This window comes from Pseudomicrostroma glucosiphilum (assembly GCF_003144135.1).
Source record: "Pseudomicrostroma glucosiphilum strain MCA 4718 unplaced genomic scaffold BCV69scaffold_10, whole genome shotgun sequence".
Classification (NCBI taxonomy): domain Eukaryota; kingdom Fungi; phylum Basidiomycota; class Exobasidiomycetes; order Microstromatales; family Microstromataceae; genus Microstroma; species Microstroma glucosiphilum.
This window is the reverse complement of record NW_020289922.1, coordinates 644,629-671,035: the sequence shown is the minus strand read 5'-3', so window position 1 is coordinate 671,035 and position 26,407 is coordinate 644,629. Positions and strand designations below refer to the sequence as shown.

The window sequence follows — 26,407 nt, the reverse complement described above, 5'->3', positions numbered from 1 at the left end:
GTGGCTTGATCTGGGAGGGTCAGGCTACGCGACTGAACATCAACGTTGCACAAGACAACGATACTGAGGTGGGGTACAGTACTGTATCAAACACTCACAAACGGTATCCTTTGCGTGCCCGGTGTGAACATTCATTTAGAACCGCTACCGTCTTTTGCATTCGAAAATATCATGTCTGCTGATGTCGCGTACTGACTGTACTTTCCACGTTGCATGTACTTGCGTACTCATTTTGCACTTGACTGAGTGATTGTCGCAAGCAGTTGCACAATCATTGCCCCATGCATAATCGTGCAAGATACAGTAACGCGCAAAGATACAGTAGCAATTTCATGGTCTTGTTCCAACTGCGTGAAATGAAATGGCTCTTGTATGTCATGCCAGAAGCACGACAGTACAGTATCACGTCATGAAGTCGAAGAACAGCAGTGTACGAAGCAACACGACTGCAATCATCGAACAGAGAGGCGTCTTGTCAATGACGATCTCCTAGAGAAAATAATGTGTCAATTGCTGCCATCGTACTGGTTCCCTAGACAGAACCACTCATTTGCTGCAAAGACTACGCAATTGAAAGCATAGACTACTCGCTATACTACCAAAAGTACGCACTGATTGTATCCACGCGTTTGGATGCGTTGTGGGATTCTCAGCATCAGTGCGTGATTGCTGCACTCGATGGCTAGTCTGAATCTCGAACGAGGAAGATTGCAGCATTCTGCGTACAGATGACACGAGCAGTGGGAAGCGTATATTAGTACGTGAGCGGATGTTGTTTCCATTCACAATTGTGCACATGTCACCTTTCTGGGTCTCAGAGCCAAGCATGCCAAAGCTACTGACACACAAAAAGTTCGGCAATGAACATCTTACACAATTTTTGCCGGATCAGGCCAGTAAAGAGGGCGTTGTGTGCATTACTGTCACAAGACACACAAATCACAAATGGAGCGCGATTAAATCTTGGTTTATTGTTGCGGCGAACTCATGCATGTGGTTGCATTGCGAAGATACAAGGACAAATCGACTTTGGCAGATGTAAGTCTCAAGTCCGACACTACAAGTGCAGAGTTGTATACTGTACCAACTCCTAGAGACGTGAAAGCAGCCAAAGGATGACTCGCTGCACAAAGTCTGCGGGTCGACAGCTCAGTATTGCGGGATTGTTTGAAGGACGTTGCATGTGCGTGTGGCGACACCCCAGGTCACTTTAATGGGCATAGACTTCAGTAAGGCCGCGAGAGACTGGCTGCGGACGATTCCGATACAGTGCTTTCGCTTCCAGAGGGGACTGTACAGAGCAATGCGGAAGAGTAGCATACCAATAGCGTGATTTTGCGCAAGTTGCATAAAGACGTTGGAGACTGTACAGAATACAGCACTGTAGCAGTATGGCAGCCTTCACAGCTCAGACTGTCGTCCTGTGTACAGAAGTACTGTAACACAAGAATCGCACAGGATACAGCTTTGTACTGTACACTTTTCGGTGCTTTACAAACAACAGCAAAGAGCTACAGTACGCTTCATAATAGAGCCATTTTGCTGCGGGTTGACTGACTCTGCATTCTGTGCAACAACCCACGTTCTATGCAATGCTTGAGCAACAAACTGCAAAGACGACTCACTAGGGGTATGAATTTACACATTTCGGGCAAAGAATAGCTGGTTGACTCCGACTGAAAGTAATGTCTTGTGCTCTTGCTGGACGAAAAAGGAGATGTGCAAGCTCGTGCACCACTGTGATGCACGGTGGTTGCGCCTTGTGATGTTCTGGATGCTGTCCGTTTTCTCTGCTGGGTCTGCCGTGCTCTGCAACGGCTTTGCTTGTCTCATCTTCACATAAACTAATTGATGGACGACTTTGTGCTGAAGCAGTACTGTGCACATTTCAACGTGTACAGTATGACATTCGAAGACTACAGTATGAACGTCAGTCGAAAGCAAAAAATGCAAACCCTATACAGTATACAGTACTCTACGTTGCGACATTCATGTACGGTACAGTACAGTACAGCACTTGAGAAAGGGGAATTGTACTTTGTATCCAATTGCGTACTGTCTGCGCAAGCGAGCGATGTGAGCCGGACCACAATACTGGGTAGTGTCGTCACTTTGTCGAAACACATCAGTACAGTAGTCTGATTCGTAATGTCACATGCACTGTACTGTATCTAAGCCTGCAGCTGAGTTACAGTACGGTACTTTCGTTACAGTACAAAAACGCTTCATCTGATCCGTGCTTTCAAAAAGTACGGTGCGGTAAAGATGATGTTGTGGAACTCAAGCTTCTGCACTTTGAGGCTGTTGATGCAGACCTGCCCCATCGAGACGCTACTCATAGTACTGTACCATATTCTCGGCTACGCGCTCTCTCGCCGACACGACTCAAGGGATATGCAGAGTACGCACTTGTGTGCAGCATTGACCGTGCAGTACCCACCTGAATGGTCGCCGATCATCGCCACGTCTCCGTTACGGTAAGCAGCAACCCTGAGTGCTGCTAGCTTCGCGTCTCTCAGAAAGCGCCGTTGATACTGCACATAGATTGGCTCAGTGTGCCAATAAGCATGTGCGAGAGCTGTTCGCAGACACGAGAAAATTCTGTAAGTGACAAAGCAAGCCCAGAATGAAGTTGCACTTTCGGGGCCTGAAGAGTTGCACACTAGGATACAATACACTTCAACGAGAGAGGCTTACGCTACAACGAGTACGTGTCTGTGACAGTGCTAGTCAGTGACATCTTCAAAACCGCAGTAGAAGAGACGATTGCGTAGCAGAAGCGCGAGCAAGCACAGAGAATCAGCAATGTGTGGTCGCCTGATGGTCTATCTCCGCTTGGTCGGCGTGCCTTGTTGACGAAAGCGCAACAAGACCTTTGACTGAGAAGGCAGAGCAGAAACTAGGTTGCCCTTCTGCCGCATCCGTGCTCACTGCTCACTACTGTGTCTGCTCCTGAGTAGCACTGAATACCTCCGGCGACGTGTAAAGGTGTCGTGGGCATAGGCGGTTGATACACAGGCGGGATTCATTAGAGTGTGATTGGCAAAGGCTGTCATTGCTCAAGATGTTGGTGATCGTAGTGAACAACTGTGCTAGTGCAGGTGTTGAAGTGAGGAACAAGGCATAGGCAACAAGCAGCACTGGCACCCTCCCCCCTCTACTTTGTACACTTGCCCTCCTCCGTCCTGCCCCTCTAGGCGCCGCCCCGAGATGCCTTGATGAACCCCTGCAGATACACTTTGAACTTCTTGACGTCCAACTGCTCTAGATTGCCGACGAAGTCCCGGGCCATACTTTCTGGGCACTGAATGCCCGGAAAGAAGACTTCGAGTAAGTACCTCTGCAGCTCACTCCCCCTGGCGCTCAGGATTGTCTTCAGCAGCGTGGAGATCTCGCTCAGCACCATCTGTGCCTGGGCGTCGTTGAAGTCAAAAGTGGCCTTGGCGGGCACCTCAAAGGTCAACGGCACGACAGTCTCGTAGAGAAAGGCTTCGAAACCCGGCACTTTCACTGGCTGTGGTACCTTCGGAGTGCCGTTCATCCCGCTGTGTCCGTTGGCAGAGTGGCCCGGCTGGACCAACTTCCCATCGTCAGCCCACAGAAGGACTAAGCGGCTCAAGATGTGGAATGAGGCTCGCTGACAGCTGGCGTCCCCATTTGCAGCATAGAAGACGATGCTTTGCAGAATGGTCTGTAGCTGGGCCAGATTTCTCTCTGATGTCAAGACACCGTCCAGACCAGTAGTGACGAGAGTGGACACAAAGCTGATGTATCCACGCTGCAGCTCTGTTCGCTGGAGTGCATCATCGGTACCTGAAATGTCTTGGTTGAGGAAGTGGTAGATTCTCTCGATGAGGAGAGCTAAGAGTTCATCCATCATTGGCTGGACATTCGTCTTGTACTTGGTCACCACAAGACCAAGAAAGCTAAGGAAGTCAATAAGCTCGACCGCAGTAATCTCTCCCAATAGGCTCTGAATAAGGTTGGGTATGAAGGGCAGCACCGCTTGACCAGTGGTGGCAACAATCCGTGCGAAGGCACCTCTAGAAGCTTCCCTGATGATGCTGAAGCGGTTGAGAGCTCTCAGAGCGATCAAAATCTGCTCGGTGACCGATTTGAAGATTTCCACCCAGCCCGCGTCTGCTGGCGTCAGGGCGTTGTGAGCGAGGTCAGGGAAGCCTTGGGCAATGTTGGCTAGCGCCAGCATGAGGTGATGGGCCTGTAGCACCTCTCTCAGGTTGCGGCCTTCCGTCGAGAAGCTTTGTACAGCTTGTTGCAGTTGGCCCATCAGAGGATCGCATACGGCTTTCAGCAAGGCCGTCTGCTCATCGGGAACAGTCTTGAGCAATGAGATGAGGCACCCGCAACTCTCAAACAAGTACAATTGACTATCGAAAGGACCTGCGGACTCTGTGGCCTTTGCCAAAGGGTCCTCGTCGGAGTCGCATTGAGGCATCTCGGCATTGATGACCAAGATTTGCTGTGAGGGGCAAAACGAGTGGAGAAGTCTTCAGCTCTTGTTTCGATCATGCCCTTTCACTCACTGAGACTCACTCTCATGCTGTCCAACACCTTTTCAATGTAATCGCGCGGGATGATACCAGCTACATCTCTAACAAACTTTGAGAAGAGGTACCAGACGCGGTGCCGGATGCCAGTGTGCCCACTGTACAGACCTCGTTGATCCAAGAAGACGAACAATGCCGCTGAGAGATTGTCCGGCCGGGCGACGAAGAAGGATGAGTATCGGTTGAGACACTCAAAGTACTGTAGTTGAACTGCTGGATGTGGAAAGCTTGCAATGTTTGACTGCACCACCGATTGGAACGCTTCTCCGAGCGTATTGAGTGGCAGAGTCGGGTAAATGGAGAGGGACAACTTGTTCTTCGGCGCCTTGGCAGCCTCAGGTGGCATCTGCACGAACGTATTCGCACTGACGCCCATCTTGGGAAGGCCAGATGCATTGATCAGCACCTCAACGTAAAAGTAAGCAGCAAAGACTGCCATTTCCGCTTGCTGCCACGTAATTTGTGGTCCGGTACCACTGAGACCACTTTGGACGGCTTTCAATGTCTGTCCAATGAGGCCTTCGACCCTCGAAGAGAAGATTGTCTCGTCGATGGAGGCCACCGCACTCAGGATCAATTGTAGCTGTTTCCGCAGCTCTATGAAATGAGCTTCATCTTCGTCACTTGCTCCTCCATCCCCGTCATGCGCCCCTGCGCCGGTCCATTCCGTTTCGTCATCGTACTTCATCTTCGACAAAGCGACCTCTACGACGCGGGCCAATGCGTCCAACTGTGCTGCATTCAAGTTGCCACTGGCATGTTTCCGCTTGAGCTTCTTGTAGTAGGAGAGAGTAGCGTTCGTCCCGCTCAGGACGCATTCTGTAGGCTCATCGTATTCGTCGGCAAGAAAAGCGAGCATTAGTGTGAGATGGCGCACCAAGAGCTCATCTGCAGTGGTTCGGGTAGATTCTTCTGTTGCGGACTCTTCCAGAATCTTGACGAGTTCCAATGTGATCCCATTGGCGAGCCTCGCGAGCCTCTCTCGAAGCTCAACCACGCTGTCAGTATCCCCTGAATTGTCCGTGACTCTTGTTTCGCCTTCGAGGGCTCCAACGATGGTAGTGAGGTCAAGGACCTGAAGCAGCTCGAGCTTGCTGGCGGGTTTCATCCCCTTGGACACAACTTCCAGAAGGGCCTCTGCCGAAGCTTTGCGCAGACCAATGACTTGATGCTGCAGCAGCGCAAAGAAAATCGGAACTGTCTCTGGTGTGACCATCAAAGAAATATCCAGCCAAGAGACGTAATCACCAACCACACTGATGGCCATTTCAGTAATCTCGGCGGCTTTAGTCGGTCCCCAGCCTTGAGCATCGTCTCCTGCACTAATCTTTGCGGTTCCATCCCGAACAACAGACCAGACTGCTTGAGCCACAGTGACGGCGTGATTCGCCCGAATCTCGTCTCGAATGAGGCCGTCACGTTGCAGGCGGTCTTTGCTTCGGACCGCTCTGAGAGTCACGTCGGATCCTAGCGTGATGGAGAGGTCATGCAGGACACGTAGAACCAGGTCAGTGGTGGTGGGATTGATAGTCGAAGTCGAAGAGGACGAGTCCGACCGCGTCCGCATGAGGCCAATCAAGGTGGGAAGAAGAGTAGCAGGCTGGGGGAGACTGTAGGTCTGAAGCAGGAGCATGGTAAGGACTTGGGCGAGCTTGTTCTTGGCATCTGCAATGGTTCATAGATGGCAGCAATGTTTCAGTTTAGACTCTGCCTGGCGATTGCCAGATGTAGAGGGGCAGCACTCACATCCTGCCACTCTGTCTGCAGCGCCGGTGACGTAGTCCTCTTGGATGTAGCGCAGGGCAGACTCTTGCAGGTATGCGACTGCTCCAGCCGGATCTGATGCTTCCGAGACGCTACAAATAGCAGGGCGAGGGTGTGAAGGTTGAGTATGTACTCGACGTCGCATGCCCATTGGTCCTCTGGGGACTCACTGGTTTTCCAAGAATTCTGCCACGAGGTTCAGACCGAACATGCGAGCCTGCTCAGAGTACTTTGGTGTGCTGCCATCTTCCGTCTTTGAGGAAAAGGCATTCCAACCTGCGCTCCAACTCTCATGAGTGATGGACTTGAGGTGCTCGAGGAAGTTGAGTGCCTGGGCCGGCAGGGATGCATCTTGTACTGCTGTTGGGTTGGATGCTATTTCTACTGCCTGTGCGAGCTGTTCCTCCATGATGGTGGAGTCTGAGACGCTATGTATACGTGATGGTGGGTGAGAATGCGGTGTTGCTCATAAGTGATACGCAATGGATTCTGCTGAGGGGCCCGTAGCTAGTCTTGGTCAAGGGTCGTGTGAGGGGCGTGGTGCAGCACGGGGCACGATGGGTCTGGAAACACCTGGTGGCCTTCTTTGATCTCTGGATGCGGGACAGGGAATGTATGCTGCGGAAAGTAGAGGGTCAATACGACAGTGACGACTGCTTCGAGCTGAGCTGTCCCTGCGTGGTGAGATGGTGAGGTGGTGCTGTGGTGATGGTGATGGTGATGGTGATGGTGACGATGGTGATGCCTGGCTGCGAGGAGAAGAACACTCCAGTGATCCCTGCCCGTCCTCACTCCGCTGCGATTCCTTCGGAGTGCGTCGTCGTGATGCGTCCTTTACCGGAACGGAAGGGGTTGCGCGCGGTGGACTGTGGCCTTTTTGGTTCCTTTCCGTTGATGGGATGTGCGTCCGTGCACGATGTCAAATCTCGGAGGGGGGTTGGTTGAGTGGATGACTGAGCGTGAGGGGCAAGAGTGGCGTAGTGCCTGGAGGCGAGGCGTCTTGTGGGTCAGTGTGACTCTGCTGCTGCTGCTGCTGCTCCCCGCCTACGATCACTTCACCAGGGCCGTAGGAATTGATCCTCCTCCTCCTCCTCCTTGTCCGTCTCATCCCATTCACCATTCGCTTCTCCACCGTGTCCTGCCACCCACGTCGACTTCATCAGCATCTGGTTCGACGCTGCTGCACCCACTCCTCCGCACTTGTTCTCTCCAACGAAAGCAAAGGTCCTTATCATCGTCATCATCGGCCCAACAGCCCTCACTCACCTGCTGCCGATCACTGCGGATCTGGTCTCCGGCAGGCCCGTCTCCCTTCACCCAAGTCGTCCAGGCAGCCACTTTTTCAGTGGTGGTAGCCGGCTCATCAAGAGCAACCCGCTCTGGGTACGATCTCGCTACCAGTCGTCGGCGAGCTCATAGGATCATCGGTACCGCAATAAGAGTAGGGCCTCGCAATCCCTCACTTGCTGCAACTGAGTCCCTTGCCCCGGTACTCCATCCACATACACAGCCCACGCCACTCTATCCCTCGTCCTTCACCTCCCGGCTCCCGCTCTCATCATGGTGTCTTCAGTCACACCTCCTCCTCGCACCACCTCTTCCCCTTCTCCTTCTTTCCCCTCTTCGCCCTCTTCACGAGCCCCTTCGATGATCGACGATCCTACCTTCAGCGACGTATCCAGCCTCGATGACGAGGACTATGAGCTCATCGACGGCCAAACTCCATCCGCAATCTATGACTCCACAAACCTCTCCGCTTCCCAATCTTGGATGGGTGACAGCGTCCAGTCAACCTCGCCTCACACTGGTCATGCCTCCATCGCTGCTCCTTCGATGGAGATAGACACAACAGTCGCCTCAAGCCGCGACCGTCGAGGATCCCCAGAGACTCTCATGGACCATTCCTGGGCTGCTTCCGAGGACCAGCAGCATTCACTAGCCCGGAACCAAAGCGCCGCAGACCAAGACATCGACACCCCCGTCTCCTCGACGCATCACTTGGCTCACGCTGGCCTCACCACTGGTGCTCTTCCGTCGGACATGGCAGCGGGAACGAACGCTGGAGGTAGCGGCGGCAGTACTGTCTCTACTTGGATCCTCCCAGACCCAACCTCTCCCGAGAATTCAATCCATCTTGGACACTCTCAGCAGTGCAGCACACCGAACGCTACTCACTCGAAGAGGTATGTATCACACACGGAGCATGCGCCTCGAGATTGCAACCCCCCTACTTGCCTTCCTTTGCTGACGGTATGCTTGCCGTTCCTTTCCTCGCTCTTGCCTCGCTCCTATCGACAGCGCTTCCGACCAACACTCACGCCTCGAAGCAGCCAAAGGCCTACCGGCCGTCGATCCCGTCTGGAAACGCACTCTCGGAGCCTCATGGGAAAGGACGCTGGACAGCGACCTCTCTTCATCTGAGCCGCAGCTGAGCCATGGGGTAAGGAATCTCAGTGATACAGGCGGTCACAATCAGAATGACATCCCCGCTGGCGAGAAGCATGCCGGTGCCATTGAGACCTCATTGAAAGAGCCCATCGAGCCTGATTGGGCACAGAAGACCAGAGCGTGGCTTCAAATCAGCAGTAGTGGCACAGTCAATGTGCCTGAAGAGTTCACTGGAGCCAGGCGGGGCGGGGCAGCCAGTAAACACCAGGACAGTCAAAAGGCGGATTGCAACCTCCGGGGGCTCGTCGAAAAGGGCTCGCATGCGGCCCGAGCGCACATGAAAATCGCTATCCCGAACAACGCATCTCAAGGCCTGCTGCTGCACTGGCTTGTTGCTGCATTGTGCGGCTTCGTGGGAGCTGTTGTCCTTCTTCATCCTGCCCTCCCCACTGAAGCAATTCGCGCGGCGATGAGCTTCTCGACGATCTCGCCTTTTGCATCCTTCATCAGTGTCCAAGGAGATTTGTCTCCTGCTTCTCTCAAATCCGCCGAGATGTCATCTGTGTCGATGCAGAAGCCTCAGCCCTTGGAGACTGCTGCTATCAGTGCGCTTAGCTTGCCGAGCTCTTTCGATCTCTTGGTAGTGAACAACGATCATAGGAAGCCGTCACAGCACGGCCGGGCCAGTTCAATATCTTCATCGATGGATGAAGACAAAGAAGTGGCTTTCACTAGTGCAAGTCAGGATCTAGGGCAAGGTAATGCACCCATCTCTGAATGGTTGCTCGCGACATCCCAGGCCGTATGGCGCACCCTCAAGACCAACGGCGCCATGGGTGTGGCTGCAGCCTACGCAGAGTGGTACTACTGGGAAACGAGGCTCAAGGCTCTATGGTTCGAGGTAATGGAGCCGATGGTAAAGCAAGTCAGGCGCGACTTGGAAGCAATCGTGTCCACCTTAGGCACCGAATTGTGGGACGCGACTTCATTTGCATCGGCTTATGGACAGGCGATGTCTACCTCCGCCACAAAGAAAGCTCATAGGGTCCTGAAGCATTCCGAGGCAGCTCACAAAGCAACACTCAAGCAAGCCGAGGCCTTTTACGAAGCTTATCTGAAGGATCAGCTGTCTGAGAATAAGCAAAGAGCTTCTGAGCACTTCGAAAAGGCCAGAAAGACGGCTCAACACCTGCAAAGCACCGGCGGCGAGCATGCAACTCAGTTCTACCAATCTGCCAAAGGCTGCCTCGAGACTTGGTCTCGTGAGGCTGCGAAGGTGGCCGGAGCGGGCAAAGAGACGTGGTCAGACTTCACTGTATCCTCGGAAGTCAGCAGTCGCGCCAGAAGAGTGGTATCGAATGCAGAAAAGGGCAAGAAGGCTATACTGGAGGCTATAGAAGCCCGGCACAGGGCTGTGGCAGGTGCTCGAGGTCTACCATCCGACCGATCTGGGCCTTCCATCCGATCGCGGGCCGCTAGGAAGGCTACGACTAAGCGAGGCAAAGTAAGAGGCCAATCTGACAACAGCAGTGCGTACGTGGTGCACAGCGACTTCTTGAGCGAAGCGGCTGCCCCTCTGCAGAAGGCTTCTCAGCAGGCCCGGGATGCTGTCCAGGCGCAGTTGAAGAGAGCGAGCAAAGGCTCGGATGCGGCCAAGAAGTCTTTGCAGAAGGGATTGTCTTCCTTCGACGAGCAATGGAAGCGGGCGACGAAGAAGGCCAAAGTGGGCACGACCAAGAGGTCCAACAAGCGCGTCGGCGGCTCCGTGAAGCGACGAGGGTGGGCTTGATCTACCCACGACTCGAGCTCAGCTCACCCGCTGCTGTGCGCTCCCAGTGCTCGTCATCGCAGCTTCTCTCCCTATCCGTGTACGCTCATGATCGGCCATGTACTTTTCCCATGTTGTTACTTGTCCCTGCCCTTCCAGCTCCTATGACAGTCTTACCATGTTCTTGGACCCCGAGGGGGAAGCTTGGGTGAGACGCGCCGCCATCGGACGCGGAGTTCCAATCTCTACTCCCGTCGGCATGACTTTTGACGAAGACTGAGAGCAGTCAGTAGCCTACTAGTGTACCTTGCACTTCCTCTCCCACCGTCTCCTCCCCCGCCGTCAAGCTCCGCAGCAGCGTCTCCTGGCTCCATATCCCTCGCACCAGCCGCCCTTGTGTTGCCTGTGCCATCGCCCGTGTTCGATCTGACCTCGGTAGGGCTCAGGCCTTCGCTCGTCGCTCAGCTACGTCCACCAGGGTGACCTCGCTCCAACATGGCCGCGTCCCATCAGGCCAACAAGCATGCCTTTCTCTCCATGGCCCCGCCGCCCAACTATGTGGCGGGTCTAGGCAGAGGAGCATCTGGCTTCACCACACGGTCCGACATCGGCCCAGCCAGACAGACTGGCCCCGACCCCTCCTCTTCCAAGCGTGAAGAGGGAGCAAAGGACGATGAAGAGGGCGAGGATGGACAATACGACGACCGGGATCCCGAAAACGAGACGGGACTCTTCGTTGGAGGCCCCTACGAACAAGACGATGAGGAGGCTGATCGCATATGGGACGCCGTCAACGTCAAGATGGATGAGCGGAGGAGGGCAAAGCGCGAGGCAAGAGAAAAGGCAGAGTTGGAAAAGCTCAGAGCTGAGCGACCCAAGATTCAAGCTCAATTTGCCGACCTCAAGAGGGGCCTGGGAGGAATGACGGAGAGCGAGTGGGAGTCGCTGCCCGAGGCTGGGAATCTTACAGGCAAGAAGAGGAAGAAGAGTGAAAAGAGGGAAGCTAGGGAGACTGGGAGGAGCTACGCAGTCTCTGACAGCATCCTCTTGGGAGCGAGGGATCAGAACATGAGTGAAAATGCTCTCTCACAAGATCAGATGGACACAGAGGGAAGCACGTCGTCCAAACAAGGCATCATGACCAGCTTGACCGAGATTGGAGAGGCGAGGAACAAAATCTTCTCCCACAACCTCGATCAAGCCGGCACGGCCACTTCCCTGGGCGGATCAGCCTCCACCATCGATCCAAAGGGATACCTCACGTCGCTCTCTTCCTTACCTACGCAATCAACAGCCGAGATAGGAGACATCAAAAAGGCGCGTTCGCTTCTGGACTCGGTCATCAAGACGAACCCTTCGCACGCTCCCGGCTGGATTGCAGCAGCTCGTCTGGAAGAGGTGGCGGGCAAGATGGCAGTGGCTCGCAAAGTCATTGCTCAAGGATGTGATCATTGCCCCAAGTCGGAAGATGTGTGGCTGGAGAATGCAAGGCTGAACAATCGTGACAACGCAAAGGTCGTGCTTGCTCAAGCTACACAGGCACTCAAGGGACAGAGCGTCAAAGTCTGGCTAAAGGCGGCAGAGCTGGAAACTGATCCTCAAAGCAAAAAGCGGGTTTTGATGAAGAGTCTGGAGGTGAGTATGTTTTGTCATCGCCTTCACCAAGTCTTTGAACAACGTGCTGACGTCTTCAGCTTCACTTCCCACCCACAGTTCTTGCGTGAGTCGGTAACACTCTGGAAAGAGCTCGTCAACCTCGAAACAGATCCGGCCGAAGCACGGACGCTGCTTTCCGGAGCTGTGGGCGCTATTCCCTCTTCAGAAGCTCTCTGGCTCGCCCTTGCTCGCCTTTCGCCGCCTACTGAAGCCCAAAAAGTCCTCAACCAGGCTCGCAAAAGTATACCCACGTCCCATACCATCTGGATCGCCGCCCTTCGCCTCTGGGAGCAGACGAGCGAAGAAGCAACTGATGCCACTCAGACAAGGCTGGATGGCATGATGTCCAAGGCTGTGCAGTCATTGAATCAAAAGGGCGCTGTTCTGTCACGAGATCAGTGGATGGAAGAGGCGCTGCGAGTAGAGCAAGAAGGCAGTCCTATGACAGCCGAGGCGATCATCAAGGCTACTCTTGCATTGGGAGTCGAAGACGATGAGGATCGGCGCATCGTGTGGGTCCAAGACGCCGAAGCTGCCAAGGATAAGGGCTGTGTAGCCACCGCACGAGCGATTTTGACCTACACGCTGCGTCTGTTCCCGGACAGAGCGAGCATCTGGAGATTTGCCATCGATCTCGAGAAGGAACTTGGCGACTCTCAGGCTCTAGAGGCGCTTCTCGAGCGCGCAGTCACCTCCGTGCCGAAGAGTGAGACGCTATGGCTCATCTATGCCAAGACGAAGTGGGACGCTGGAGACATACCCGCTGCTAGACAAGTCTTGATCCGGGCATTCGAGAAGAATCTCGGCTCGGAAGAGATTTCTCTCGCTGCAGCCAAGCTAGAATTTGAAAATGGTGAGAAGGAAGCCGCAAGACTGCTGCTAGAGCGAGCTAGAGGAGAAGTGGGATCGCGCAGAGTATGGATCAAGTCGGCTGTCTTTGAGCGTGACGAAGGCAGGGCGAGCAACGCGCTCGAGATTGTCGACCAAGGTCTATTGAAGTACAACGACGAACCCAAGCTGTGGTTGATGAAGGCCCAGCTCGTGCAAATAGAATCAGTCAGTCCCAGCAGGGAGGATGGCATCAGGACAGCTCGCGAGGCCTTGTCGAAGGCGACCAGGTCGTGCCCTACCTCCATCGCGGTCTGGCTCTCGGCATCTAGGCTCGAAGAGGCTGCAGGCCTGGCCATCAGAGCGCGCGCCCTCTTGGAACGGGCTCGATTAGCCAATCCACGCAACGAGGTGATTTGGCTCGAGGCAGCACGCGTAGAAGACCGATCTGGCTCGCCTCAAGAGTACCGCCGTCTCCTCTCTCGAGGTCTGCAGGAGTGTCCTTCTTCGGGTCTTCTCTGGGCAGAGAGCATCTTCGCAGAGCCCCGCTCCACTCGCAAAGGTCGTTCGGTCGATGCTCTCAAGAAGAGTGGGGACGATGCTCGCGTTTTGTGTACTGTTGCTCAGCTCTTCTGGACAGAGGGCAAGTATGAGAAGGCTCGACACTGGTTCGACCGGATGTGCAAGGCAGATCCGAAGTGGAGCGACGGGTACGCATGGTGGTACAAGTTCGAGATGGTGGAGGAGCATGGTGGGAACGAAGCGGGTAGAGAGGCCATTGTGGAAATGGCGCGCAAGAATGAGGCGAGGTACGGCGAGGTGTTCCAAGCGGTCAACAAGAGTCCGGAGCGGATCAGTGGGAAGTGGACGATGAGACAGGTCATTGAAGAGGTGGCTTCGCGACTTGTGCTCAAAAAGTAGTGATGGTGGGTGACGTGCCATTGTAATGAATACGAAGTTGTATAAGCTCTATGATCGTCACGATCTATCCTCTATGTTTTTTGAACGTCTCTGTTACGCCCTTGCCTTCCCTGAGATCTCTCATGCACCGCTCGTCGACCTCTCTTCCCTTCTTCGCTAGTTCGACCACCTGAGTCACCTGGGAACGAGGAACCACCACAACTCCGTCGACATCTGCCAGTATCAAGTCCGCGGGCTCGACGGTCATCGACGGGAAAGAAGGATCCACTGTGTCGCTTGCGCCCTCCGCTGGTGAAGCAGGGAAAGTAAGAGACTCGCCAAGCTTTGCCGGGCGAGTGAAAGGGGACTGGCCAAGGGTGGAGTGACCTTTTGCGAAAATCTGCGATGCAAGTTGACATGCATGTTAGTGAGTAATGCATATACCTTTCCCTGGTCTTGAGCCTTGGTTGCCATACACAACTCACTGTGAAGCCACTCTCCCACTGCTCTGCCAAATCTCTACATTTGCCATCTAGCACCACTCCCTTCACCCCTTTACTCTGAGCCCTAGCAGTCATTAGTCCCCCCCAAATGGCGCTCTCCGTCTTTGGCGGTGCCTGAACGAGCATCACACTCCCTTCGGGTGCCGCATCAACAAAGTGCTGTGCGGGCTTCGGAGGGGCAGACTTGTCACTTGTCGCAACCATTTGAACGGGGAACACTTGGCCGCATATCTTGTGAGAGGTGAGTTGTGAGGTGGAGGCGAGATGTGGAGAGACGATGGAGAGGTTGGGAAGGTGCCCGCCGGTGGGATGCGAGAGCTTGATTAGGGCGTCGGAGAGCTGTAACGTGGTGATGGGGAGAGAGTCGGAGACGTCAGTATGGTTGCAGGCGCTTTGGATACTGGCACGATGAGCGGTGGACGAGAGGGGTTGTTGATGATTGTGGCGGGCACTGGGGGGTGGTATTCCTTGCCGTAGTCATGTCACAGTTCCCGTCCACACACTCACCTCGCAGGACCCGTACTCGCTCAGCATCTCTACGTACTTCTTGGTGACCACTCCATTGTGTTCCTTGTCGTCTACTTCCTCTTCTTCGGGGTCTTCGACGTCCTCTTCATCATCTTCTTCCTCGTCTCCCTCATCGATCTCATCGAGGACTGGCTCCTTCTCGCCCGTGATGCCCCTGATGTACTTTGCGACGTCACTCCAGCCATTTTCTTCCAATGTCTCGCTGACGCTTAGCCCTTCTTTGTTCTTGTGATGCACATCAGCTCCGAATTCTTCCACGAGGACCTTTGCGGTCTCCACGTCTTCCACCAGGAAGAGAGGCGTATCTCCATCGTCGTCCTGCACGTCCACGTCGCCCGGCTTGATGGTGTTGTGCTTGAGCAGATACCTGAGGAGATGGATGTGCGAGTAAGATGCAGCTGCGTGGAGAGGAGTGTATGTGTTGGAGTCGGGCGAGGTGGGGGTGAGGCTCCTGTCGGTGGTGAGGAAGTAGGCTACGTGTGGGATGGCGCCTTCCGAAGCGGCAATCCAGATGTTGGACGTGGCCGCAGGCGGTGCGACGGTGTTTGCATTGTCGATGGAAGAGTCAATGGCAGAGGATGAGGAGGTCATGGTGGGCAGATGAGCAATGGGTACAGGCAGTCGAGGTGAGCAGCAAGGTGTCACTGCGTACCCAAGTGTCATTCTGAGCTGCGAAGAAGTCAATCTGAAAGGAAACAGGATGTGGAGACGCGACTTCCGTTCCGATGGCGCCTCTCGCAGTCACTCTCTCAAGAGGCCACTCACCTGGCCAGTGCTTCCAGTGACACCGCTCTACTCTACGATACCGCCCGCACCATGTCCTCCTCCCAATCCTCTGCTCTGCCAGACGAGACGCTGCACCGTATTCTCACTCAGATCCAGCTCAGCCTCACCCAGTCCACCCGCCAATTGTCGCTGGTAAAGGCACAAAAGGCCGCAAGGGAGAGGGAGAAGAAGGGCGTGGAGCTGACCAGGTTGGGCATAAAGGAGGAGACGGACTTGGGCGCAAAGAGCTGGAGGGGAGTTGGTAAGATGTGAGTCCCACCCAGGAAAGGGGGAAGAAATTAGATGGTGATGTAGAGCAGCGACGGGAGCGATACTGACGCTCCTCACCCTTCACTCCCTCGCCCAGGTTCATCCTCGACTCCCCACCAGCCATCATCTCATCACTCGCAGAGCAGGAAAAGTCGATACAGGTGGACATTGACGCTCTCAGCAAGAAGCAGAAGGTGAGCTATGCTGCACCCTTGGACATCTACTCGCGCATCTAGACGCTGACAGTGCGTCTATGTCCAATCCACCATGGTCCAATTCTCCCCTCTCCTCTCACAGTTCCTCGAGAAGCAGATTGCAGAGTCACAGGGCCATATGAAGGACTTCTTCAGGGGGATTGAGATGGGACAACAGCAGCAGCAAGCAGGCCAGACCACAGCAGCATCGTGACGCTCGATTCTCGGACTACAGACTTCCACCCGCTCCATGTACAGTACTCGATCAGGCATTTGCACCTGTGCGCCTCTTTTCAGAGGTCTCATGAAACGCAATCACTCTAGAACAGACGGGAACATCTCCACAGGAGGCAGATAGTGTCTAATGACGGGGTAGGGAGATGGCACTCGCTGCTATGTTGACACGTCAATTGAGGGCTGTCATACGCCCGCTTCTTGTCTCCAACGATCCTCCCAATCGGCGCAATCATCGAGCTTGCTGAGCTCCAGCCAGATCGGTGCCCAGCCGATAGTTTAGTACCTGGTGTCAAAGGAGAAAGCGTCTGTCAGATACAGTACGTTTCTTTTGTGATAGTACTGCAGAAACTCACCTTGTCCCAGTCTACCTTCTGTCGAGTGACAGGCAGCTGCCTCCTGAGGTTCTTGAATGCCCGCTCATTCAGCCCTTCATAAGTCACCTCTATGCCCGTTTGGTAGTCCGTCTCGTACTTCTTGATGGTCTGGATGATGGCTTTTGCCTTTTGACTCGCGGTTGATGATGCAGAAAATGTGGTAGGCAGAGGCAGCTCAGTAGAGACAGATGAGGTGTTGAGCTGCACATTGCCATTCTCGTAGTAGTGAATCTGTAGCTTGAGAGATCCGGTCAAGGTCGAGGACGAAGTGTCGTAGATGTACGTAGAGAGAAGTCGCCCCGACCTGCGAGGAAAGAAGCAGAAGGAGGAACAGGAGAAAGGTAAGCATACGTTCAAATGCGCTGTATCGACGCCAGCATGTTCTAGCACAAAGACCACCTACCAGAAATTGGCGGCATTGCTCTTGCCCGAAACGATCCTGATGGTATACTTGGCTGCTTCACCGCCTTCCTCTTCGATGAGCTCGCCCTCTTCTTCCTCGTCATCTGCGCCTGCATCCTCGCTTGCCGCTTTTGGCGCCTCTGTGACTAGTGTTGACGAGGCAGCCGGCTCGACGACAGCTGCTGATCCTGATGCGCCCTCTTCCCCTTCAGCAGTGTTCCCTTCTACAGACTTCTCTGCATTGTCGGCCTCGGTTCGGACCTGTTCGGTCTCAGCAGTTCCATCTTGCATGACTTTGTCTTCTTGAGCCCCTTGCACCGGTGTTGCTTCAATCGGCTTTTCCGTCTTCTGGATCTTGACCTCCCTCAGCGGTCCCCGCCAGACCGCTCCACATGCTCCTTCATTGGTCCTGCTCTTGTCCAGGTCGGGGTAGTGCTGCCTGAGATAGCCTTGCAGCGCCCTTTCCAGCTCAATCCTGAGCTCGTCCTTGCTCTGCACTGTATACGTATCTGCAGACGTGGCCATGCCGCCCACACTGTCTAGCTGAAAGCGCTTCGTCTTTGCCTCGTCGCGGTATGTGCTGCCGCTACCACCGCTCTCGCTCACATCTCGGGCTTCCTGAGCAATGATACTGCCCTCTTCCATGCCACGCAACCTGACGACCTTGCCCTGTTCTTCATAGAACCGTTCGAGTAGAGAGGGGAGAGACGCCTCGAATTCCTTGCTCAGGCCAGGACTGGCGCCTGTAACCTGCGCATTGGAAGGGGCTAGCAGACCGCGTATATCTGACAAGACAGAGTTGAGCTGCGAGAGGGGAGTCTGCAGCAGTAATGAATGCAGCGCCGGCAAGGACATGGTGATGTACGGATCAAGGCTGTACTAGAGAGAGGTTGATGGTGTGCTACAGGACGAAGGGGAAGCATCACACTGCAGCAACACCACCAATCGTCCGTGCATCGCTGGCCCGGCCCTTCCGTTCCGATTGTGGAGATGCGCCGCCGCCGCCTTTGCCCCAGACCGGCAAGAAGTCGAAGTCGAGGCCAAAATTGCCGACGTTGGACCGGAGAAGCTGAGAACATCCGCAACCTGCTGCCTTGCGCTAGTCTACTCACCACTGTAGTATCCAATCTCGGGGATGTCAGGCATCGCAGCTCAATGGCGGAGACGTCGTCCGGATGCAGCGGGCATACTCGGAGTGGCAGCAGCGACGATCACTCTGGCAGGAGTGAGCTGGTACTGGTACAATCGGTGGGCCACCTCTACTTCCTCCTCCTCGCGAGCATCAAGCAGCAGTGGTACGCAACAGCAAAGCGGGTCCGTTTCAGACGTACACGATAGCAAAGTGAGTACAGAAGACACTTGTGACTCTCGAACAGTGCTGACTAAGTCCCATGCACGCTCCTCCAGTCCTTGGCTCGTCGTCCCTCGCTCTCCATCTCTTTTCCGCCCCACTTTGATCTAACTCTACCCTCTCATCAAGAGCATCTCCTGCGTCTTTACCGGTCTCTCTCCCCTCTTTACCTCATCACACTCCTCCACTTCTCCCCACATGGAGGCTCGGAGCTCGGCAGGCTGACCTCGCTATTACAAAGCCAGATAGTAGGAGCGGACACGAGGAGGATCGTCCCCTACAGCACGACAGCGGGAGCCAGTGCAGTAGCTCGAGCGCTTGGCTGCGATGCGCATCTGGAGGTGTACGCTGAAGGGCATTCACGGTCACTGTCGCCGATGGCCGGGACCAAGGCGGATCTTCTGGCCAGGACCCAAGCTCTGGGTCTGATCAGAAAGAATGGCAAGTGCAGGCTCGTCGTCGTTGCTCTTCTGCCTGCGCCTGCTCTGCCGGCCGACCAGCCCAAGATTGAGCACTTACTGGGGACAGAGGCAGGAGACGGCGACGAGAGCGACTTCGAACTCGATCTGGACAGTCTCGTCAATTCACTGCTCAACCCGGGCTCGACGTCGGCCAACGGACTCGCAAATGGGCACAAGGACAGCAACGGGTCCGCCTCGTCGGGCGAAAAGGCGGGCGCGACATTGAGGATCATCGACACACGGACAAGTACAGACCCTACTTCGCCTCGGAGAATGAGCTTTGGGTCCGAAGACAAGGCAGGGAGGGAGGAGGCAGACGCGGATGCAAAGAGGCAGAAAGATCGGGAGAGCTTCGATAAGGCCGTCGATGAAGTAGGATCCAAGATGAGGGAGCTCAGAAGAGCGTGGAAATAGATACCCAACCGGTCCCCGGCTCACCCGCCTGAAAATGCATCATTCTGGCCGATAAAAGCAGGGCTGCTGTCACCGATCACGCGCCGCAGAAGAAGTGATATACGTGAGATTCGTATGTAGTGTGGTACAGTGACAACGATACCCAGCCCTTACACTGCCACCTTGGTAGCAGGAGACGCTGCCGAGAACGAGTCGCCTGCGGAAGGGGCCGACGAGTCACCTTGCGAGGATGGCTGTTGCGAGTCTCGCTGCTGACCACCTTGGCTCCTTGCTCCACCCCTTGTGCTGCTGCCGCCCCTTCCGCCTCGACCACCACCCCTGCCTCCCCTCTGACCAGTTGCATTCGATGTCCTGTCTCCACCGCCTGCCGCATTTCCTCCAACACCAACTTGCGTAGGGTGAGCCTTGCGGTCAATAGCCTGTCCCATAGCAGCCGTCCTGAAGGTGAAGCCTCTTGTCTGCTCGATGATACCCTGGTAGATGGGTGGGTGGGTGTTCTGCAGATTCATCGACACCACGCCCTCCTTGAAGTCAATCTTCGCGTCAGCGCGAGTGTCCCTGACAAGGTTGACAATCCACTTCTCTCCCTCCTCCTTGGAAAGGTTGAGACGTGCAGAGAGATCTGCAATGTTCACACGCTGGTGGATGCGGGTGTAGGCTTCCGAAATGAGGTATCGAGCGCCCTCGAGGAAGGCCTCCTTGTGGTCTTGCAGGAAGAAGTCGGCCTCGGCCACTGTCTCTGCCTTTCGTAGCTCCTCTTGTGCGCCCTCGAAGTCAAAGTCTCCGTAAAGCTTGGCAATGAAGTCAACGATGGGGTCCCTTGTCAAACGGTAGTCTGACTCGGATATGATGATGCGCGAGACGTCTCGCAGAGCTGCTGTAGGGGTGACTTTGCTGACGGGGTTGGCGTTGAGCATCGAAGGATTTGAGGAAGGGGAGGGTACCATGTAGACTCGCGAAGTCCTTCGCGTCAGCACCAAAGCGGCCACGAGGTAGCGCAGAAGCCACCAAGATGTGGTCTGGATGGTGTTGAGGTAAGGCGGCGAGAGGTACATCTCGACGAGACCTTGCCTGCCTTCGGGGTGGTTGAACCAGACGAAGAGTGACCAGTGCAGAAGCCATGTCCTCCTCTGCAGCAGAGCCTCAGCACCTCCATCTTCGTTGCCGTACGCTGCTCGATGAGGAGCATCAATCTGTTCCCGAATCAGTTTGATCTCCTCCAAGGCCCGGTCCCATTCACCAGTGAGGACATCCGAAGCTAGCTTTCCCCAGTGCGATGAAAGTGTGAGCACGGGGTCTGTGGAGAGAATGCGGAAGTGGTAGAGGTATGATGAAGCTTCTCCGTAGTTTCCGCAGGAGAAGTGGAAGTAACCGTAGTGGTACAGGGTTGTGATCTGGTCGAGAGTGAGCTGAACAAGGTCGCAAGGGGGAGAGAGAAGCTGTTCAGTCTTCCGGCCTTACATCTCAAGGACAGTCTCTCGATACACCGGACCAGATCGTTGTTACAAGTCTCTCCTACTCAAATCAACTCACGTTGTAATTTTGCTGCAGCCATTGCAAATTCTTCTCCTTGTCCTGCTTCAATGCTCCAGCCACGTTTGGGTCCTCGATCACATTGAGGACTGCGTCCACTTCTGCTCCCAGTCTCTCGTGCTGGCTCAAGGCATCTGCCCTCTGCTTCTCAAGATCTGCTGGTGGTCCTTGGCCTGGAAAGGCTTGCGAATGGAGGTCCTCGATGTAGTCAACCATCGAGGCTACAAGAGGAGAAGTCACAAGGGGAGGGACAAGGTGAGCCAAATGCAGCATAGATGGATCGAGCTAGGCTCGGCTATACCTCTACTTTCGCTGAATCACTCACTTCCCTTTGCCAGCTCATACTGAGCCTTTGTGATGTCTGCGCCATTGAAGAGTCCAGTGGAAGCGAGGTGGGACAGCAGGGGGAAGCCCAGATGTCTGTCCACGTACTTGAGCAGCGTCGAGGTGAGGTCGTACTCAGCCATGATGGGATGGGATGGGATGCGCCCAATGGGGGGAAGAGGAAGGGGCGTGAGAGGGGAATACGGGCGAGGGGGAGGAGGATGAAGCGGGGGAGAGCGACGACGAGGTACGGATACCGGTGGTGCTGTGCTCTGCTACTCTGCTTGGAGATCGGTGATGGTCGCAGGAAGATTCGCAGCGCAGGCCGTCCTACCAGCCACGAGCAAAAATCCCCTCGGCCGGGCGAGTCGAGACTGCGCGGTGCGGATCCGAGGACGCGCCCAGAGCGGGAGCACAAGGGCCACTCACACGGCGCGTCACGACAAGGTAGCACGCACCAACACCTCGATCGCAGGCTAGCCAGTCGCCATTGACTCAAGGCTTGCTCGACTCAGACAATTACAAAGCGTTCTGATGAAATGGGTATGGTACATGATTGACATCCTCTCTGGCTTCTACCGTCTCGTCAGAACGTTACGGCATTCGCCTCCACCACCCCCGCAGGCCCACCTATCCGGCTCCTCACCAAAAAGCGAACATGCATTTCCTTCGCCCCCGCTCCCCCAGCGTTCCCGTCTCCCTGACCTTCTAAGGCAGCACAGATCCACGCCTCCCTAGCCGCTACTCCCAGTCCAAAACCCGTCCCCCTTGCAAGTGAGAAGTTGCCAGAGGTGATTGTGCCAATATGACTAGTGGGCGTGGTTTTTGTCGCAGCACTGAGCAGGTGCACCTCGTCACCATCATGAAGTCTGCCTCGATCGATAGCCCGTGCCGAAAACAACACGAAAGGATGCGTCGTGGTGGATGCCATGGGGGGTAGTATTGCGGCTGGCACTTTGGGTCGCTCCTTGGCACCTGAGTTCTTGCAGACCTGCAGACGCTGCACCTGCTCGATAAGTTGATCAGACGATCCCATCAGGTGCACTCTCTCAACTCGACAGGCTATACTGTGCTGAGCGCTCGTAGAATCCGGCAAAAGGGCCAATAGGGCAGCCCGAGCGTTGGCAATGATCGAGGTCCACATGCCCTGTCCGCCAAATGGCCATCTGGTTCCCACACTTTTCCATTCCGTACGTTTGCCCTTGGGCAACCGAGTCCATGCTTCTAGTCGCTTGTTCTCGTTGAAAGCCAAAGCGTCGGCCCAGCCCGGCGAGCCCACCCAGTCATATGGATACGAGGGCGTAGCGGTCTCGAGGTGGAGCGAGCGTAGTGATTGTTGAGACAGAGGCCGGGCTGAAGCTCCTACTAGCGCCTGGAAGAAGGCGGATCCCCAGCCCTGGGGCACAATCAAGGTATAGCCGCCCACTTCCCTTTCAACATCGTCAATGGGCTTCAAAACGCTCCGCATTACGACCAAGACCGGTACTGTATCATCTGCTGCTGTTGGCTGCCGACGAGAGCCAGGCACCAGCTGCTTCGCACGACGTCTGTCCAGGTCACCTTTGGAGAAGCGAGGCGCTGACTTGCCATCACTGAGAATATTCGCTGCGATGATCCCCTTGCCTTCGGAGTCGAGGGCTTCGAAGTCTGGGGCAGCGGCGACTTGCGATGCCTTCTGGGCACGTCGATTTGTAGGGGTCGAGAGTCTCGGGTCAGTGACCAGCAGATTGAAGACAAGGCCCCTGTCGAGTTGCATAGTGGGCCGGGATCCTTGCGCAAAGGCCGGCCAGCCGGCCCCTACTCCTGGCGTTGTGCTGAGGACTGGACTCAGCACACGGTCCAACACTTGACCGGAAAGAGGACCGTACAATTCGAAGATGTTAAACGCCCTACTGCGCAATTGCTGACGTTCGATCATCGAGGACTTATCGGACGCCTTGCGACGCTCTTTTCGAGATTGCTCATCCGGTCGGTGGATACCGATGAGAGTGCCCGCGTCCGGCTTACTCAGCCCTGTCAGAACGAAGTGTGTACCTTTGCGAAGCGAGTCCAGCTTGACTAGCTCTCGCTTAGCAATACCTTTACGAAGTGCCCTTGTGACGTCGCGTGTGGCAGCAGGATGTACTCGAACGAGGACCTCGAAATCCGGATGCACCTCGGACAGTGGAGGTGCGGGTTGTAATGATGCCAACATCTTGCGAAGACTCTTTGGCGGGGCCCGGCGATGTTTCTGCTGAGCGTCACTCTTTAACCTAGGTCGCTTGCCGCCGGAGGTATTGCCTTCTAGCCGCGGCTCGGTGGGCGCCACGGAATAGATGGTCAGAGGGCAGATCGCTTGATCTGATGGTCCCGGGTTGCCAGCGTGCAAGACTGCGTCGACTACTGTTCCAGGTAAGAGCTGCGGGCCGATCTTGCTTGACGCTTGTCGAATATTCGCCAATTGCACTACCTCTTGCAGATATTGTCTGGCCTCGTCAGCGGATGTACTCGATCTTGCGACCTTGCAGCTCAGCCGAAACCACTCCTCGTAGCTTGCATCGAGCACTGCACAACCCTGATTTGCTGCTCTCCAGTCCGTTCTTGCACCCTTCATACTTCTCTCTTCCGGCAGCACATACCCCCACCGAGGCCCATCGAAGTCTGCCCTGCTCATGCGGAAGCGTTTTGCATACCAGAGATGAGTCTCGAGCCACTGTGCTCCCGGTCTGGCGGCGCGCTGTAGCAGCTCTTCCTTGCGAGCGAGCGACTTTGAGCGAGGATGGGTTGCCAGCCTCTTTCGCATCTCTGATCTCGTCTTGGGATTTGTGTTGGATGCTCTGAGCTCGGCGAGTCCTTTGCGGCGCAACCTGGCAGGCAAGCGCAAGATGTTATGAGAAGCGGCTCTCCTGCGAGCATGCCGGGGGAGCAATTGCCACGCCCGCGTCGATGCAGAGGCGCGAGAAGCACGGATGGCCCTCTGTAGAGCCTGGATCTGAAAGCGGCGAGCCGCAATCGTCTGCTCTACATCGAGCTGAGGAGGAAGAACTGTGGTTGATGCGTTGGAAGGTGCGCTGCTTTGCCCAGGAGAAGGGCGCGAATCTGTATCGATCTTTCTTGCATCTCGACGTTGGGTGATCTTGTGCTGCTTTCTTGAAGTATCTTGCCGCAGAACCTCTTCAGGCCGAGGTCGTTTGGGCGCCATACGAGATGGCCTACGCCGAGGAATACCGGAATGTATGGTTCAGGAATCTACCCCGTACGAGATTGCGGAAAGAGAAATATCTCGGGACGGAATGCGAGATTTGGGTCGTCTGCCCTGCGCGGCTGCCCCGCCTCCACCTCGGCCCACTTCCGCCGTACCGGTTCATCGATGGACAGGATACCACCGTCTTCCGCACCTCGAGGTACCATCGCAGACAAGACAGCAGCGCGGAACATCCTGGCTACTCGTACTCTTCGACGCTCTCTTCTCCCTCCCCTTCCTCGACGGTCCCTCCTCCAAGCCATGCCGCCCACCACCAGGGGCCGCACCACTGTGACGGCCGTGCCTCCCAAGCCCGCGGACAATGTCAAGAGTGCTGCTGTGTCAGACTCCTCTACACTCAAGGCCACGCCTGCCAAAGCTCGGGCGAGCAAGAAGCGGCCTCTCTCACAAGCATTCCCCGCCAGCAAAGCTTCTACGTCTCTCGGCAACGGGGCGCCATCGACAAAGTCGCCAAAAAGGAAAGCAGCCACAGCCGCCACAGCAGAGGAAGCTCCTCCTCCGCTCCCGGCGCTCAGCGAGGACGAGGTACGGCTGTGCACCACCATCCCCTTCCCTCGCCTGACATTCTCTCTGCGCGAGGGAACAGAGCATCTAATAAAGGCAGACCCGCGCTTTCGCTCTCTACTCCGTCGAATCCCTCTGCGAGTCTTCGAAGAGTTTACTGATGAGCACCTCGAGCAGGAGACAGCAGGTGGAGGGGACGACAAGGTGCAGCCCAGGGCCAAAGACCTGGATCTGTTCAAGACGCTGGTGACAAGTATACTCGGGCAGCAGGTCAGCTGGCTCGCCGCTCGCTCCATCCTCTACAAATTCACCAGACTATGGTTCCCAGAGTGAGTCGCTAAAGGGCTGGGCACCACATTACTTTCACTCATGCTTCTCCTTCCCTCTGAACTAGGCTGCCCGTCGTCCCAGACTTTTCCCTTACGCCCCGTGACTCCCTCCCTTTCCCCACACCTCTGCAAGTGCGCTCCGCTGGAGAAGGTATGCTGCGCTCCGCAGGTCTATCGGGCCAAAAGGTGCGCTATGTGACCGATATCGCCGAGCGCTTCTCCGATGGCAGATTGGACGTGCGTAAGATCGTGGAGATGAACGAGGAGCAGGTACTAGAGGAGTTGATCAAGATCAAGTGAGTGAGATCATTGCCGTCCGCGCTCTGGGAGCTGAACATCACTGAGCAACTTTTTCCCTTCTACGTCCCGCCCGTTGAACAGAGGCGTAGGCGTCTGGACCGCCCAAATGCTCCTCCTCTTCGCACTGCGACGTCCCAACATTCTCCCTGTAGGCGATCTGGGCGTGCAGCGGGGGATGGTACTCCTCTGGGCTTCCGGTCCCGAAGGTCCTCCAGTGACAAGCAAGAAGGCTCGACCTCCTTCGCCTTCGCCTGAGCCCAAGCCCACAACGGCCGAAGCAGCATCGGAACGAGTGTTGACTGGAGATGAAGCGGCGATGAAGCAGAGGGAGGAGGCGCACAAGGTTGAGGACGCCGTTGAGAGCTCGGAGCATCACGTAGCGAGGACCACTGGCAGCGCTTCGACCACCTCGCTCACTGCGACAACCCCTACTCAGAGTCTACCGCAACCGCCTCCACTGCCAGCGGACGCCAAGCTCACCCTGGCTCAGCTCAATGCAAGGAAGAGCGGACAGAAGGCAAAGGGAAACGTATATCTCACGTGAGTAGTTCGAAAGTGTACCTAGGTCGCATTCACGGCACTGAATTCGATCCTTACCTTCATTTGATCCTTACCTTCTCTTCCTGCTTTGCTACTCTAGTCCGCCAGAGATGGAAGCGCTCGCCAAGACGTGGGAGCCGTACCGGTCATTAGCAAGCGTCATCGTGTGGGCTCTCGTAGATGCCTAGCTAGGCTCGATGCTTTTGTACTCTACTCTACTCTTCTGGAAAGCGCATGAGTGCATAAATGGATGGTCATTAGA

General features: G+C 55.4%; 10 protein-coding genes across 10 annotated transcripts; 5 read left to right on the top strand and 5 right to left on the bottom strand.

Moving 5' to 3' along the window:
* Positions 1-3,037: 3,037 nt before the first annotated feature.
* Positions 3,038-7,078, bottom strand: BCV69DRAFT_271867 (Exportin-T). The gene is made up of 4 exons (XM_025490964.1): positions 6,503-7,078; positions 6,315-6,424; positions 4,555-6,233; positions 3,038-4,480 (listed from the first exon to the last, which is right to left on the bottom strand). The coding sequence occupies exons 1-4, from the start codon at positions 6,739-6,741 to the stop codon at positions 3,194-3,196; spliced, it is 3,315 nt and encodes a 1,104-aa protein (XP_025347035.1). The 5' UTR covers positions 6,742-7,078; the 3' UTR covers positions 3,038-3,193.
* A 324-nt stretch (positions 7,079-7,402) lies between these two features.
* On the top strand, positions 7,403-10,808 carry BCV69DRAFT_283977 (hypothetical protein). Its single transcript, XM_025492884.1, has 2 exons — positions 7,403-8,515; positions 8,631-10,808. The coding sequence occupies exons 1-2, from the start codon at positions 7,893-7,895 to the stop codon at positions 10,507-10,509; spliced, it is 2,502 nt and encodes an 833-aa protein (XP_025347034.1). The 5' UTR covers positions 7,403-7,892; the 3' UTR covers positions 10,510-10,808.
* BCV69DRAFT_36483 (putative pre-mRNA splicing factor prp1) lies at positions 10,747-13,929 on the top strand. Its single transcript, XM_025495223.1, has 2 exons — positions 10,747-12,123; positions 12,202-13,929. The coding sequence occupies exons 1-2, from the start codon at positions 10,984-10,986 to the stop codon at positions 13,891-13,893; spliced, it is 2,832 nt and encodes a 943-aa protein (XP_025347033.1). The 5' UTR covers positions 10,747-10,983; the 3' UTR covers positions 13,894-13,929.
* Positions 13,720-15,562, bottom strand: BCV69DRAFT_283975 (RraA-like protein). Its single transcript, XM_025492883.1, has 3 exons — positions 14,883-15,562; positions 14,358-14,714; positions 13,720-14,272 (listed from the first exon to the last, which is right to left on the bottom strand). The coding sequence occupies exons 1-3, from the start codon at positions 15,492-15,494 to the stop codon at positions 13,958-13,960; spliced, it is 1,284 nt and encodes a 427-aa protein (XP_025347032.1). The 5' UTR covers positions 15,495-15,562; the 3' UTR covers positions 13,720-13,957.
* A 157-nt stretch (positions 15,563-15,719) lies between these two features.
* BCV69DRAFT_300173 (hypothetical protein) lies at positions 15,720-16,346 on the top strand (the record flags this gene model as incomplete). The annotated part of the gene is made up of 3 exons (XM_025494435.1): positions 15,720-15,937; positions 16,036-16,132; positions 16,236-16,346. The coding sequence occupies 3 exons, from the start codon at positions 15,720-15,722 to the stop codon at positions 16,344-16,346; spliced, it is 426 nt and encodes a 141-aa protein (XP_025347031.1).
* Positions 16,347-16,598: 252 nt separating this feature from the next.
* On the bottom strand, positions 16,599-18,000 carry BCV69DRAFT_300172 (subunits of heterodimeric actin filament capping protein Capz; the record flags this gene model as incomplete). The annotated part of the gene is made up of 3 exons (XM_025494434.1): positions 16,599-16,652; positions 16,723-17,047; positions 17,147-18,000. 3 exons carry the CDS (start codon positions 17,998-18,000, stop codon positions 16,599-16,601), a joined length of 1,233 nt encoding a protein of 410 aa, XP_025347030.1.
* Positions 18,001-18,247: 247 nt separating this feature from the next.
* On the top strand, positions 18,248-19,442 carry BCV69DRAFT_313605 (hypothetical protein). The gene is made up of 2 exons (XM_025495043.1): positions 18,248-18,487; positions 18,553-19,442. The coding sequence occupies exons 1-2, from the start codon at positions 18,281-18,283 to the stop codon at positions 19,369-19,371; spliced, it is 1,026 nt and encodes a 341-aa protein (XP_025347029.1). The 5' UTR covers positions 18,248-18,280; the 3' UTR covers positions 19,372-19,442.
* BCV69DRAFT_261404 (eukaryotic translation initiation factor 3 subunit E) lies at positions 19,194-21,511 on the bottom strand. The gene is made up of 3 exons (XM_025490696.1): positions 21,230-21,511; positions 20,905-21,125; positions 19,194-20,780 (listed from the first exon to the last, which is right to left on the bottom strand). The coding sequence occupies exons 1-3, from the start codon at positions 21,369-21,371 to the stop codon at positions 19,521-19,523; spliced, it is 1,623 nt and encodes a 540-aa protein (XP_025347028.1). The 5' UTR covers positions 21,372-21,511; the 3' UTR covers positions 19,194-19,520.
* A 216-nt stretch (positions 21,512-21,727) lies between these two features.
* Positions 21,728-24,440, bottom strand: BCV69DRAFT_283971 (POP1-domain-containing protein). Its single transcript, XM_025492882.1, has one exon. It carries the CDS (start codon positions 24,407-24,409, stop codon positions 21,815-21,817), a length of 2,595 nt encoding a protein of 864 aa, XP_025347027.1. The 5' UTR covers positions 24,410-24,440; the 3' UTR covers positions 21,728-21,814.
* A 152-nt stretch (positions 24,441-24,592) lies between these two features.
* BCV69DRAFT_313602 (DNA glycosylase) lies at positions 24,593-26,333 on the top strand (the record flags this gene model as incomplete). Its single annotated transcript, XM_025495042.1, has 4 exons — positions 24,593-25,305; positions 25,371-25,601; positions 25,687-26,145; positions 26,246-26,333. Exons 1-4 carry the CDS (start codon positions 24,713-24,715, stop codon positions 26,331-26,333), a joined length of 1,371 nt encoding a protein of 456 aa, XP_025347026.1. The 5' UTR covers positions 24,593-24,712.
* Positions 26,334-26,407: the final 74 nt, after the last annotated feature.